A 13010-nucleotide genomic window follows, 5' to 3' on the forward strand; every position below is an offset into this window, starting at 1 on the left:
AGGGGAAGACCCTCTATGAGATGGATTGATTCGGTGACTGGGGTAATCGGGATGGGTGTGTCAGAGGCAGTGCGGTTGGCGCAGGATAGAGCAGGATTTAGGGCTGTTGTGCATAGGGTCGCTTATGAGTCGGAAACGACTCGACGGCACATAACAACAACAAAACCAAAAAGGAAACAAGCATAGTAGCCTTATTGGTATATTGATGCAGCACGCTGGGCTTACAAAAAAATGGTTTATTTTTATAACTAACTACAAAGATATTTTTATAAAAAATAATAAAATTTCACTGAAACACACACAAAAAACCCACAACACAGCTGAATCCAGTAAAAAAAAAAAGAGCCGCCTGTCTCTGTGCTGCCCTCCAGTGGCCGAGCCTTGAAGTGTGGTTCCTGTGCGGCTTCCTGCTGCCCTTGCTGCTGCCAAGGAATTATTACCTGCCTGTGTGAGCTGGACAATCTGGGAGTTCAGTTCTTCACCCAGGAGCCCCACCCACACTGGAGCCCAGGTCTCCTCCCAGTTCCTTTTACAAAATGAGGAAAAGCTGAGTTTTGTAGGGTGTGGTAGAGAGAAAACCTGTTCACCAAAATCTGTTCCTATATGTTCTTCACCCTCGTGACATCACAGGAAGTAAACTTGTGTCATCTTTGCCTTTTCTTTCTTTCTCACCCCTGATATCTATGATCCTATTTTGCTCTGAAACCCCACTGCCCTTATCTCACCCCAATTATTGTGCCAGCCTCTCATTGTTTCGATACAGGAGAATTTATAGGAAAAAAATTATTGTGGGTTGGGTTTGGTGGGGTTTTTTTCCCCCTTTCCCTTTGCTTCAGGCTCCCTTCTCTATCCCTGATTCACGATGCTATCCCCTCTCCCACTAGTCTCCTAACCCCTATTTTAGGCCATTTTTTTACTGAGGCCTTTTCAATTTTAGATTAGATCCTGTAAGTCCCTTTTGAAATCTTCTATCCCTCACACCGAGGGTACAATCCAAGCTCCCTGACATGGCCGGAAACCTACCCGATCTTCCCCCTAGTTTCCTCACCAACTTCCTCTCCCACCATCTTCCCCTCACTTACAACATGCCAACCACACAGGCCCGTGCTGTTCCCAAGACATTTGAAAGAGCACCGACCTCCAATCTACGTTTTCCTCTGCCTGGGACACTCTCCCCTCTGACAGCCACGTGGCTTGCTCTTCATTCTGGCATCTTCTCAGACAAACCTCCTCCCACCCTCCCACTCTCCCATCCTGCTCTCCCCACCTCCTTACCCTGCTTGGTATTTACTGCACTTACCGGAACCCAACATAAAAGAAGGTACACACAGTTGTTTATGTGTTTACTGTCTGTCTCTCCAGTGGGATATAAGTTCTGAGACGGGGGTCTTTGCTTTGTTCGCTGTTGTATTTTGTAGTCTGGACCAGGACCTGGCATATGGTGATGCCCAGAAACACCGAGAAGAGCTTTGCTCTTGTTGGGAGTGGGAGGTGAAGAGGAGTGGATAGCAGGCCACAAAGAAAAGAGTTCTAAAGTGCAAACCTAATTATAAGCATTCAAGGGCTTCCCACTTGCAGACTAAAGCCCCAAAGGCCACTCGGGAGACTTCTGGCCCTCCCTAAGCTCCCTTACTGGCTTATTCTTCCCCAAATCCATTCCAGGCCTTTCCTGTACTCTCTCGGCCTGAGATGTCATTGCCCCTTCCTGCTTGGCTCAGCTGGTCCAGACCCTGAGTCTAGAGACTTTCCCAGGGCTCCCCAGGCGGCTCACCCTCAGATGGGCCTCCAGTTTTGATGCATACAGTGACCAGTGACGCAGAGCTGTGAGACTCATGGATTCCTGGCTCTCACAGAAGGTCAGAACGACACACTGATGGAAAAGGGCCACCACCCTGCCTGAGGGGAATCCCATTTGGCTATTTTCCACAAACATGAATTTTGCTCCCTTACTCCTGCCAGGTTCTGTGCCAAGTCAGACAACTGTTTAAGAAGCTTATAGTGAGTAGCTCTGAGGAGAAAGGGTCTCCTTGCAGTCCCCTGCTTGACTGGTGATTCCAAAGGCTTAGCACTGGGGATATTAGCACTTGCTGGCAGCACACTAGCTTCCAAGCTGCTCTTTTGGCTTAGAGTGCCCCCTAGCCTCCTCTGCTCCACCATCTTAATTCCTTCTCCTTCAAGAAGTCTTCCTGGTCCCCTGAGGGGGTGGCCCAGGCTACCTCTGAGCTCCCTGCACCTAACACACTGCTTTCACCAGTGGTTCCATCCACCTCCTGCACATGGGAAAGTCGAAAGGCTTCCACAAGGACAACTGTAAGTAGAAGGAATGGCACGCAAACTTACACCAAGTCCCTGGAGATTAGGAATGAATGAGGCCCCCAAATGTGGGCTGCTCCAGCCCTTACCTTCACACAAAATCCTGAGTGTGCAGAGAGAGAGGGGGATGGCTGACCTCCCGAAGCCACACAGTGAATGCAGACTGAGGGTCAAGCTGGGACTTAGCCAAGAACGCACATCACACATCGCATGCACATCCTGACACCTGGGAGGCCCAGCCTTCCCTCAGCCCTCACAGCAGCTGTGTGGCCCCAGCCCTCCTCTGCCCGTGTGGGTGGACGCAGCTGCTCGCCTCACTCCCCAGAAGGCTTCTGGAGTCGCCTTTAGCGCAAAAATGTTCCTGAAGGCTTTGTTCTTGTTGGGAGTGGGATGTGAAGAGAAGTGGATGGGGGCCACAAGGCTGGGCCTGAGGAAGCACCTTCCACCACAGCCGGGTGATTCCAGGGCCAGATGGGCCTCCTGGGGAGAGGCTGTGGAGGAGGGAAAATGCTGCAGCCTTTGAATCACACAGAACTGCCTTCAAGTCCAACCGCTGTGTGGTCTAGGAAGGTCACATACCTACTCCTAGTTTTAGTGGTTCCCGTGTGTTCACCTCACTGGGTGTGGAGTGGAGGAAATGACAAGTATGAAGAAAGAGCTCAGTCCAATACTGCCCCACACCCATCTCTTCTACCCTGCTGTGGTGGTTTTCAGGTGCCATCAAGTCGACTACTCGGGGACCCAGTGAACAACAGATCAGAACTCTGTCCTATTTTGCACCATCATCAGACTCTCTTACTGCTCAAGCCCATTACTATAGTCACTGTATTAGTCTCTCTTGTCAAAGTCTTCCTCTCTTTTGCTGACCTCCTTGAGTTCCACCGCCCCTTCAGCTCACTCCCTAGACAAGGGTACTGATGCAGACCTCCGCAGACAGAGCTGAGAGGATGAGGAACAGAGATTAGATGCAGATGACAAACAGGACCTTGGGCCTGAATGAACTCAGATCAGTGTGGATGGTTGCCTGGAGTGCTGTGTGGAGAAGGCATCTACGGTCACAGGCAGCCTTGTGGGGAAGAGACCCCGGACTGATCAAGCCCAGACTGATCAGCGATGTCCTGATGGGCAAAAGATCAAGTAATCTAGACACATGTGCTAATATACCAGGTGAACGTCAGATCAGATGACCTCTAATGCCTATTATTCTACGATTCTGGAGTCAGAATTCTATGTTACCATTGCTGAGGTATGATGTCGTTGGGTATGTATGTGTTTGTTTTGATTCTGACTCACTGTGACCCATGTAACAACGCAGACCTGACCTGTAGGTTCTCTAAGCTATAATCTTTAGGGAAGCAGATCACCAGATCTGAGTAGGTTCAAACCATCAGCCTTTTGGTTAGTAGCTGAGTGTTTAAGCACTGTGCAGCCCAGGCTCCTAATTACAGTATCAACTCAGCCAAACCATTTCAGGGGAGCTGATTCTGACTCAGTCACCCCCACAAGGCAGAACAAACAGCCTGTGTCGTTTCCAAGGCTGTAATCTTTGAGTCAGCAGACTGTCACATCTTCCTCCTGTCTGGTAGCCTGTGGATTTGAACTGTTTACTTCAGTCAGCAGCCCTGTGCTTAACAGATGTGCCAGCAGGATACCTTTAACTACTATATGTTGGTGTTGATTGCCCAACTCATAGCAACCCTATCAACAAAAGGCCTGAAGCCTTTCTATAACTATTATCATTTATCAAAGTTTATAAGGACTGCCTTTTATTCATTCAATGCTTACCATATCAATGATACATTCTCATCTGTGGTGGGCATCTGTTGGCTTTGTTTAACGTCCATGGCATCTCTTGAATGCCCCTCTACACATATTCATACTGCTTTTGGGAAAATCATCTCATTTTTTCTTCCAAGGGAGCCTCCCATTCTTTCACTCTCAGTCCACAAGGAATCTTCTCAGCCCTTCTGTTTCCAAACACTGATATGTCACTTAAACCAGACCAATAAGATCCTCAGGCTTGTGGGTTGAATCCTGTCTATACAACAAAGATGCCTCAGGGACAAGCACAGCTATAAGTGGAAGGACTAAGGCCAGATGCCATAATTTGAATTTCTGGATCCTGCCCTACCTGAATTCAGAAGTGTCTAGAATTCCCAGTTTCTATGTGCCTTTAAAACTGCACAGTCATATAGCCATTACCAGCTACATGTGTATTATTTAAATTAAAATGAAATTTAATTTCACATTCTATTTCTCAGTAGTACTGGTCACGTTAACTGGCGTTCACTGTGCATCTGTGGCTAGTGGCCACCATATTGGATAGGGCAGAAATAGAAGTTTTCTACCACAGCATAGAGTTCCACTGGCCGGCACAAGCCCATAGGTATTGGGTCCATGTGTGAGCCCTGGTGACCAAAATCCAACACGCAGAAATTCTCAGGTTCCTCTGCTCAGGATTTTCTAGCCTGAATCTTGCTACAATTTAGGGTTCTGTTTATATTTCAGCTGATATTGGTGTTCAGTTAGCGATTTGGACCTTGGTCTGGGGACTTATGCTCAGTCCAGGTTTGCCCATGGCCCCAGGGCCCCCAGCATGTGGTGGTAGCTCACCTTAGACCAGGAGTTCTCCTTGCTGAGAAGGTCAGCGTAGAAGTAAGCCATCTTCCACTGGCTCTTGTAAGTGAAGCACCACATCAGCTCCCAGTAGCACATGTGATGGAACTGCTTCCAGTGCTGCTGGGCCTCACAGCACTCCTCGAACCGCCGGATGGCCTGTGGGTACCCATCTGTTAATACCTTAGGGGGTGCTCCCCCAGCACAGCAGACCCAAGGCCTCCCCAGGGCCTGGCGGGCAGGCTGAGGTGGGGGAAGAAGGTGAGCTGGCCTCCAGTGACAGTTCTACACCCCAAGTCTTAGGTGACCTTGGTCACCATTATACCCTTCCCTGGGACTATGACTTCCTGGTCACAAGCTGAGAACTAGTGCCATAATGGAGGAGCAACATAGTAGAAAATATTGGTGTTATCATGATATAGTAATGTCCGTGTCTCATAGCATCTCCAAGGATTCTAACAGTCTGTGAAGTTGCGTGGGCTCGGAGCTTTTGTCTTGCTGCCTGACGAATCATCGCTAGGGCCAGCAAGACACCTCAAAACTCCGCACTGTACAGTCTGTGCTGGGTCTTGGCTTAGCGGGGGATCTCTTCCAGGACTGTGACCTTCCCATCTCAAACTCCTTCATTGGCTCCCTACCACCTATGAAGTCCAGACTCCGCACCCTACCCCTGTGCTACTCCCCAAGTTTCAGCCTAATCACTGAGCCCTAATAAGCAGGGACCCTTCCCACCTCACAGCCTTAGTCAAATAATTCACTCTGCCAAGAGTATTTTTTTTTCTTCCTCCATCCATTCCCTTTCAAAATTCTAGTCTACAAGTGCCACCTCCTCCCTGGTCCTCCCAAGGGCCTCTCTCACCTCTGCCCTCTCAATGCCCCTCTTGTGCGGCCTGTCTCCCAGTAAGCTCACTCCCTGAGCTATATGTCCAAGTGTGTCTGACTTCCCACTGGCCTGGAAGCTACCATCTGGGTCCTGAGAGCTCACACCACTCACTGTGTCAATGTTGCCTTTAATGGCTTCAATCCGCCCTGCGAAGAACAGGAAGATGGCGCCCTGCAAGGACACAGAGACATGGAAGGCTCCATGTGGGTCCACAGGGACACATGGGGGTGGGGGTTCTAGCAGGGGGGCAGGGCTCACCTTAGGGTAGCGCTTCAGGTACGGCTTCAAGAGCTTCTCTGCTTCCTCAATGTTAACATTCCCGGTGCCTGGGGAGTGGAGAGACACCACATCACCACCATCAGCTCCTGCTATCCATCCAGCAGCTGACCAAGGGACCTCTCAAGACCTCCATTTCCTCCCTCTGTGAACTAAGGAGAGAAACACTTCCCGTCTCCAGGTAATGTGAGGAGTAAAGAAGAGAGTGCGGCTTTCACCCTGGTACCTCACAGGCCCATAAGTAGGGGCCCACGTTCACCGAGGCTTTATCCAGAACCACAAGGGGCTACCTCCTGCATCCTCAAAAGCTCTCCAAGGTGAGCACAGCCATCTCTATTTCACAGATGTGAAAACTGAGGCCAGTAACATCAGGATAGGCCTCAGGATAGTTGATGCAGCTGTGTTGCTTCTGGTTCAGTATCACCCCTCAGTCTCTGCGCCCTCACCCCTGCTCTCAGAGCTGACCGCAGCCCAGGGGCCCAGCCCTCCCCTTGGCCCTTGGGGCTCCTACCAAGCACAAAGGTGAGGAAAGTGTGGTAGCAGAGCAGCAGCATGACGCAGAGCACCGCACGGAAGCTGTGTCCTGAAGCGCCCTCCTCCAACTGCAGCAGCCCATAGTCCTGGGGATACAGGAATGGGAAGGAGGGTAGGGGGGACGACACTGAGGCAGGAGAGGCATAGGCTCCCTGGGCCCATCCCAGGAAACTCAGGGCTGTCGAGAACCTCACAGGAGAGGACAGGACCACGAGCCCGGAATCCCATAGGTCAAGGCTGAGGTCCAAGACGGCCATGGCAAAAGTCTGCCCACCAGTTCCTCAGCAGCCCCTCTCTCTATTCACCGAGATCCCTAGCCCTGCTACCACCCTGTGGTGGCCACCTGGACAGCAGCCCCAGCCTGGTGAAGAGGAGGAACAACAAGGAAGCACATCCAGCCCCAGCTCAGTTACCGGGGCCATGAGGGTCTGGAGAGGCTTCCTGGGGGAAGAGCTCACGGCTCTTCTGGAGAGGAGTCACGGGCCTGACACCACTTGTTCCCCTGCCTCGGTCTGGGCCCTGTCTGTCCTCCACACGGTTCTACCTAAAACATAAACCTCACCTGCCTGGTCCTCCTTCCACAGCTCCCCACCTCTAGGATGAAGACGGGAAAGGAGGCAGTGGCCCTCACAGCCCTTCTCTTCTCTGTCAAGTGGGTATGCTCTCTCACCTACAGGCCTTCTCTCACGGTGTTTCCTTCTGTCATTGTCCCAAAATTCTACTCATTTCTCAGGGACTTCTTAAAAAAACAAAATCAAAAGGAACCTTTGGTGCCCCTGGTCAGTTTCCCTAGGCATGACTACTGACCACAGATGGCAACTGAGCCCACCTCAGGGGCCCATGAACAGGCCCTGGGACACACTGAGTCACAGTAAAGGCCGTCCCTTTTCTGTCCTATGGTGTCCAAGAGATGCCTCAGTTTTCAAGGTCTCTCTTCTAAACTCCATTTCCCTCAAAAAGAGAAGCAGTCTCAACCGACCATGCAACCCGGCTGGGCTGTCTTAAGATAGGGTGGTCTTCCAGTATTTCTTTTAATGATTGCTTTCCTATCATACTACATAATATGAGCTTATCATGTGCAGTAATTATAGATCTTCTACAAAGTGAAATAAAAATTATGAGTTACTTTGGAGGTGGAAAAAATCTGTAAGTCAATAATACAAAGATCTGCAGTGGATATGACAAAAACCAGAAAGGGATGGAGAAATTGCAAGTTTGGGAAGCACTGATCTATCTGTTCCAATCCCTTGTTTTGAAAAAAAAAAAATCTAAAGGAAGGAGGGCTTTGTCCAGGGTCACAGGGAGCAGAGATGAAACTGGACTGGCCCAGGTGTCCTGCCTTCTCACCAGGGCTGCTCTATTCCAGACTGCCTCCATCAGGAAGTCCTCTCTGATCTGCTATTGTCTAATGGGGTTCCCACATCAAACTCAGATTCCTTCTCTTGGCAAAGGCTGTGGGGGGCTGTAAGTGCTGGAGTTCCCTCTTCCCTCCTGCTCCCCACCAAGGCCAAATGCTTACTAGGGACTCCCCTGACCATCTATCTCTCAGAGGAGGGACAGCCCCAGAAGACAAGTTCAGAGGAAAGGTCTCGAAAGTAAAGGTGGCTCAAGGTCATAAAGTGTCATCAGAGGGTCCTGGCATCTGTCACGCTCAGAGAACATGGTTTGTGGGCACTGCATTTGACTGGAGAGGGGAATGAACCTTGTCTAGGGTCACATGGTGATGGGGGCTGAACCAAGACTGGCACCTAGGCCTGTAACACGTCGCCTTCACCCTGGACATCTGGCTGCAGTCCTGGGGCTGAGAGGGTCAGGGCAGGCCAAGAGGCAGGCAGTTACCTTGTTTCCTGAAAACCCCACGAACTCCAGCAGTCGTAGGATCCTGGTAGGAAGCATGGATAGCGTCTGCAGGAACAGGGGCAAGTGGGCATTTGACACAGTGGGAGCTGTCTCTTTCTCTCTCTCCCACCCCAAACCTCCCAGGGTCTTTGAGCTGATGTGAGGGGTGCAGTGCTGTACCCAGATCCACCACGAGGATGCTCAGGCTTTCTGGCCTACAAGCTAGCCCAGGAAGAGGCACAAAGCGTGAGCTGGGGCACACTGCCCATGTCTGAATTCCAGCGTCACCACCCAGTGGGTCCCAGTGGGCAAGCTGCTTATCCTCTCTCTCTTTCACTTTTGTCATCTGAAAAATGGAGTAGCCTCTGCCTCGTAGGGGTATTACCCAGACAGGGAAAAAATTTAATATACATAAAGCACATAGAACAGGACCTGCATGTAGGTGTTAACTACATGCATTGTTGTCACTGTTCTTGTACCAAACCCTCACTTCATGCCAGGCGCTCTGTCATGGTGTTTGATCCTAACGGGATTGCTGCTGTTTGTTGCCTTCAAGTCAGCCCCAACTCACGGTGAATAGGATTGGACCATTGTGAGCCATAAGGTTTTTATTGGCTGATTTTTGAGATGTAGGTTGCCAGGCCTTTCTTCCTAGTCTGCTTTGTCTGGACACTTTGCTGTAAGCTGTTCAGCATGGGTGGTGGCTGTGCTTGAGGTGCACTGCCCAAGATCAAACCTGGGTCTCCTACATGGAAGGCAAGAATCCTACCACTGTACCTACACTGTTTCATTTAACAGATGTGAAACTGAGGTATGGATAGGTGAGGGGACTTATCCAAGGTCCCAGGTCTTATAAGAGGTGGAGCTACTCCTTGAACTTGAGATGGTCCAGCCATGACCTATTAGAGCATCCAGTGTACTGTGCTGCAGCTTTTATTTCTCAGCTTCTGGACCAGGAACACTGCTGCCACTAATTATATAAGAGGAAGCTGGAAGCCACCACAGGACAGAGACCACTGCCCCCAAGGCTGCTCTCTGTACAGGACAGAGGCACCCCATACCCACCTCAGCCTTTGGAAAGGTCACTAAGGCAGGGGTGTCTGAATCTTTCTCCTGTGAGCATGTTATTCTCTTCTAAGACTCCTGTCCCAGTACACAGTGTTCCCTGTGCCTGAAATGCCCTTCCCTGACATCAGAAAAGCCAAGATCCAGCTCAAACATCCTACTCCCACCTCCCAAGGAAGCTGTCTGACATTCCCAAGGAGGGGCCTTGGGTCTATCTCCTGTGGGACACCAGTTATTTATAGCCTGTCTTCTCTGCCACCTGTTTAACAAGGAGCTCTCTCAGGGTACAATCCTTAGTTTGTGGTGAATGTTGTCAATTTTTGTGCTGCGAGTCCGCTGTTAACTGAAAGGCTAGAGGTTCATGTACACCCAGAAGCACCTCAGAAGAAAGGTCTGGCAATCTACTTGGGAAGAATATGGCCATTGACACCCCCTGGGGCACAGTTCTATTCTGGCACATGTGTGGTCACTTTATCCAAATCCACTACTGCTGACTACTCAACGTCACCCAGTGGGAACCGACTCAGAGCTGACTCTTCATTGGGTTTCTGAAGCTGTCAATTGCCCACGAGATTACCCATTTCTCTTGATTGGAGCAGCTGATGGATTCAAACCTCCACCCAGCTTCAGTCAGCAGTGATTTTGTTACCATTTGCAGGGCTACACCACCACAGCTCCCCTAATCTTAACTGTTGTTCTGTGCCCTTGAGTTGGAAGGATTCGGCCACGTTTTCAGAGGCTGTTAATCGCATGGGGAGGAGACTGCTTTTCTTTCTTCCACAGAGCAGCTGGTAGATTCCAACCACTTGCCTTTGGGTTGGTAGTGCAATTCCTTACCACTAAGCTACCAGAACTCCCTCTAAAACAACTAGATGGCACATATTGCCACAACATAAATACTTTCCCCATGGCCAGTCTCAAACTTCCCACTTGACTTGGGGAGAAACAGAATGGGTTCTCCTGAGGTGACCCAGTACACTAGGCTGATAACACAGTTAATGGCTGGGCCTCACACCTGGCACACAGCCAGGCAGAGCAAGTGCTCAGTAGAGTCCTCGTGTGAGTCAAGGCCCCACAAGGCAGTTGGGACAGAAGGGGGCACACCCACTCACCAGGTTGAAGGCTCCCACGCCGAGCTTCACCCCTCCTTCAAAGTGCCTGTGGCTCTCCCCCTTGCAGTACTGTGAGGACTGGACCAGGCTGTCCAGCTCCCTGTGCAGACACAGCCCTGGTTCAGCCACATGTTGAGGGCAGGGTCCCATCTCCAGTCAGGCATAAGGCTCCCTCCCTGGCTCCTCTCAGAACTCCCTACTGGGGGTTCTAGAACAGCCTGGTAATGCAGAGAGCTTTCACTGTCTGTCAGACTTTCCAGTTCTACCTCCCACCAAGATGACAGCCTCCTTGTCCCTGAATTTCAGCCACATCTGCTGTGTCATCATGGATGCACAGGAACTGATGACCCTGTGTCTGCCCCAAACCTCCCTCTCCACACACACAGCCATCTGTGCAGAATCTGTGTATGTTTCGCCAAGGACAGGATCAGACACATAATAGGGCCTCAGGGTAGTGAATGGATAGATACAGCTAGAAAAGCATAGGAAGGAGGATTCCAAGAAACCAAAGTCCTGCATGTGCACAGATCTGCCTGAGGTCATGCAGCATCCTGGCTTCCTGTCTCCAGACAGTGTTCTCACCCATACAGCAGCTTGAGGGTAACCGCGGGCCCCCATCACACCACACCACACCCAACCCACTCACTTATAGGTCTGGTAGCTGTTTCGGACTTTGATGCCGCCCTTGATGAAGCTCACCATGTTCTCATCCTGCAGGAGGGAGAGATGCTAAGAGCTGGCATAGTGGGTAGCCACCGGGTTGAGAGGGTCCTGTCTGGCCCTTCCTGTGCCCAGGTCTGAGAGCCAGCCTTAAGGGGAGGGAACTAGAGCTCAGTCGAACAAGGACTCACCACTCCTGAGGTTTCAGATGAGTTCTTATTTGCCGAACACAGCTTTTTTAAATTGAGATTTTAATGAAAGACTATAGAGAACTTTATCACTCCTATGATATGTGTTCATACAGAGTCATGTTCTTGGTGAAAAGACTTGAAGAAACACACCAGATAGTTAAAAGGGGCTCCATCTGGGTGAAGGGGCTGCTGGAGGGGAGGCTGCTCATTTGTTTGTGTTTTTACAAAATTTAGGTATTTTTGGCATTTACTAAAAAAGCTGAGCACAGAAATTCCATAGAACTCAGTTATCCCACTACTAAGAATATATCCCAAGGAAATCAGAACTAAGACATGAATGGAGACATGCATACCTGTATTTACAGCAGCATTTTCACAACAGCAAGGAAATGGATGCAGCCCAAATACCGATCAACTAACAAATGGACTGAGAAACCCTGGTACATTCACATACAATAGAACACCATGCCACAGTGGGGAGAGTCTAGGGAGCAGTTTAGGCCTCAGTTTTGAATCTGCCATCTGCTCTGTGGGAGAAAGATGGGAAATTCCTCCCGTGTAATTTATTGTCTCTGAAAAGCAGCTGGAGGGTCAGCTATGAGTCGGTTCTGACTCAATGTACACAACAACAGAGAACATTTTGCTGAGTGAAATGACCAGTCACATAAGAACAAATATTGCCTCAGACCACTATTCTGAAAATAGGAAGATAACTGGGTAAGATACGTAGAAATGTTCAAAAGGGGACAAGGAAGAGAAGGGGGATATAAAAAGGGAAAGGGAGAAAATAACTAGCACAATAGAGATTACTGGGCAGGGAGTGAAGGAATAGGAAAGAGTCAATGGGGACTTGAATAGGTGGGGTGATAACAAGCATGGATGAACAGTAATTAATTCTATAAAAGGCAATGTATTTTAATTATTATATAAAACACAATGCACACAAATGAAACGCAATTTATGTGAATAGTTGTACGCAAACCAATTAAAAAAGTAAGTTTTTATCACACTTGTAATATGAAGCAGCAACACCTATTGCCCTGCAGGTCCATATATCCATGGGCTGCAGAAAGTCATGTTCAAGAGTGTCCAGAATAGCCAAGAACAAGGAACAACCCAAAGGACTGTCAATAAAATGGATATAACAAACTGTGGCATATTCATGAATGGAATTAGAATACAGCTATATTGAGCTGAGAGAAGAAAGCAGTCCATAAAGACTGAGACCAAGTGAAGCTCAAAACCAACCAATACTTAATCTGTTATTCAGACATGAACAAGAATCTAACGGAACTATGTTTTTAGAAGCAGTATGTTGTCAGGTACTGTCTAGTTGGCTCCGACTCCTAGCAGTCTCACGTGATACAGAACAAAGCACCATTTAATCCTGCACCATCTTCACAGTCCCTCCTGTGCTTCTGCCCATTGCTGCAGCCACTGTGTCAGTTCATCTAGCTGAGGATCTTCCTATTCTTTGCTGATCCTATACTTCTCAAAGTATGATGCCTTTTCCCAAGGACG

The 13010-nt window shown here is 49.4% G+C and overlaps 1 protein-coding gene across 1 annotated transcript in view; it reads right to left on the bottom strand.

The window, feature by feature from the left end:
• TTC39A (tetratricopeptide repeat domain 39A) overlaps positions 1–13010 on the bottom strand; it is a 42024-nt gene that overhangs the window by 8831 nt on the left and 20183 nt on the right. Inside the window, exons 6-12 of the mRNA XM_006879666.1 lie at positions 11285–11349; positions 10639–10738; positions 8462–8527; positions 6600–6708; positions 6071–6138; positions 5924–5983; positions 4927–5088 (exon numbers count right to left, since the gene is read on the bottom strand). Coding sequence (XP_006879728.1) covers positions 4927–5088; positions 5924–5983; positions 6071–6138; positions 6600–6708; positions 8462–8527; positions 10639–10738; positions 11285–11349 — 630 coding nt within the window. The remainder of the gene's footprint in view (positions 1–4926; positions 5089–5923; positions 5984–6070; positions 6139–6599; positions 6709–8461; positions 8528–10638; positions 10739–11284; positions 11350–13010) is intronic.

Source organism: Elephantulus edwardii, unplaced genomic scaffold, assembly GCF_000299155.1.
Source record: "Elephantulus edwardii isolate Elephantulus edwardi_28Jun2011 unplaced genomic scaffold, EleEdw1.0 scaffold00005, whole genome shotgun sequence".
Lineage (NCBI taxonomy): Eukaryota > Metazoa > Chordata > Mammalia > Macroscelidea > Macroscelididae > Elephantulus > Elephantulus edwardii.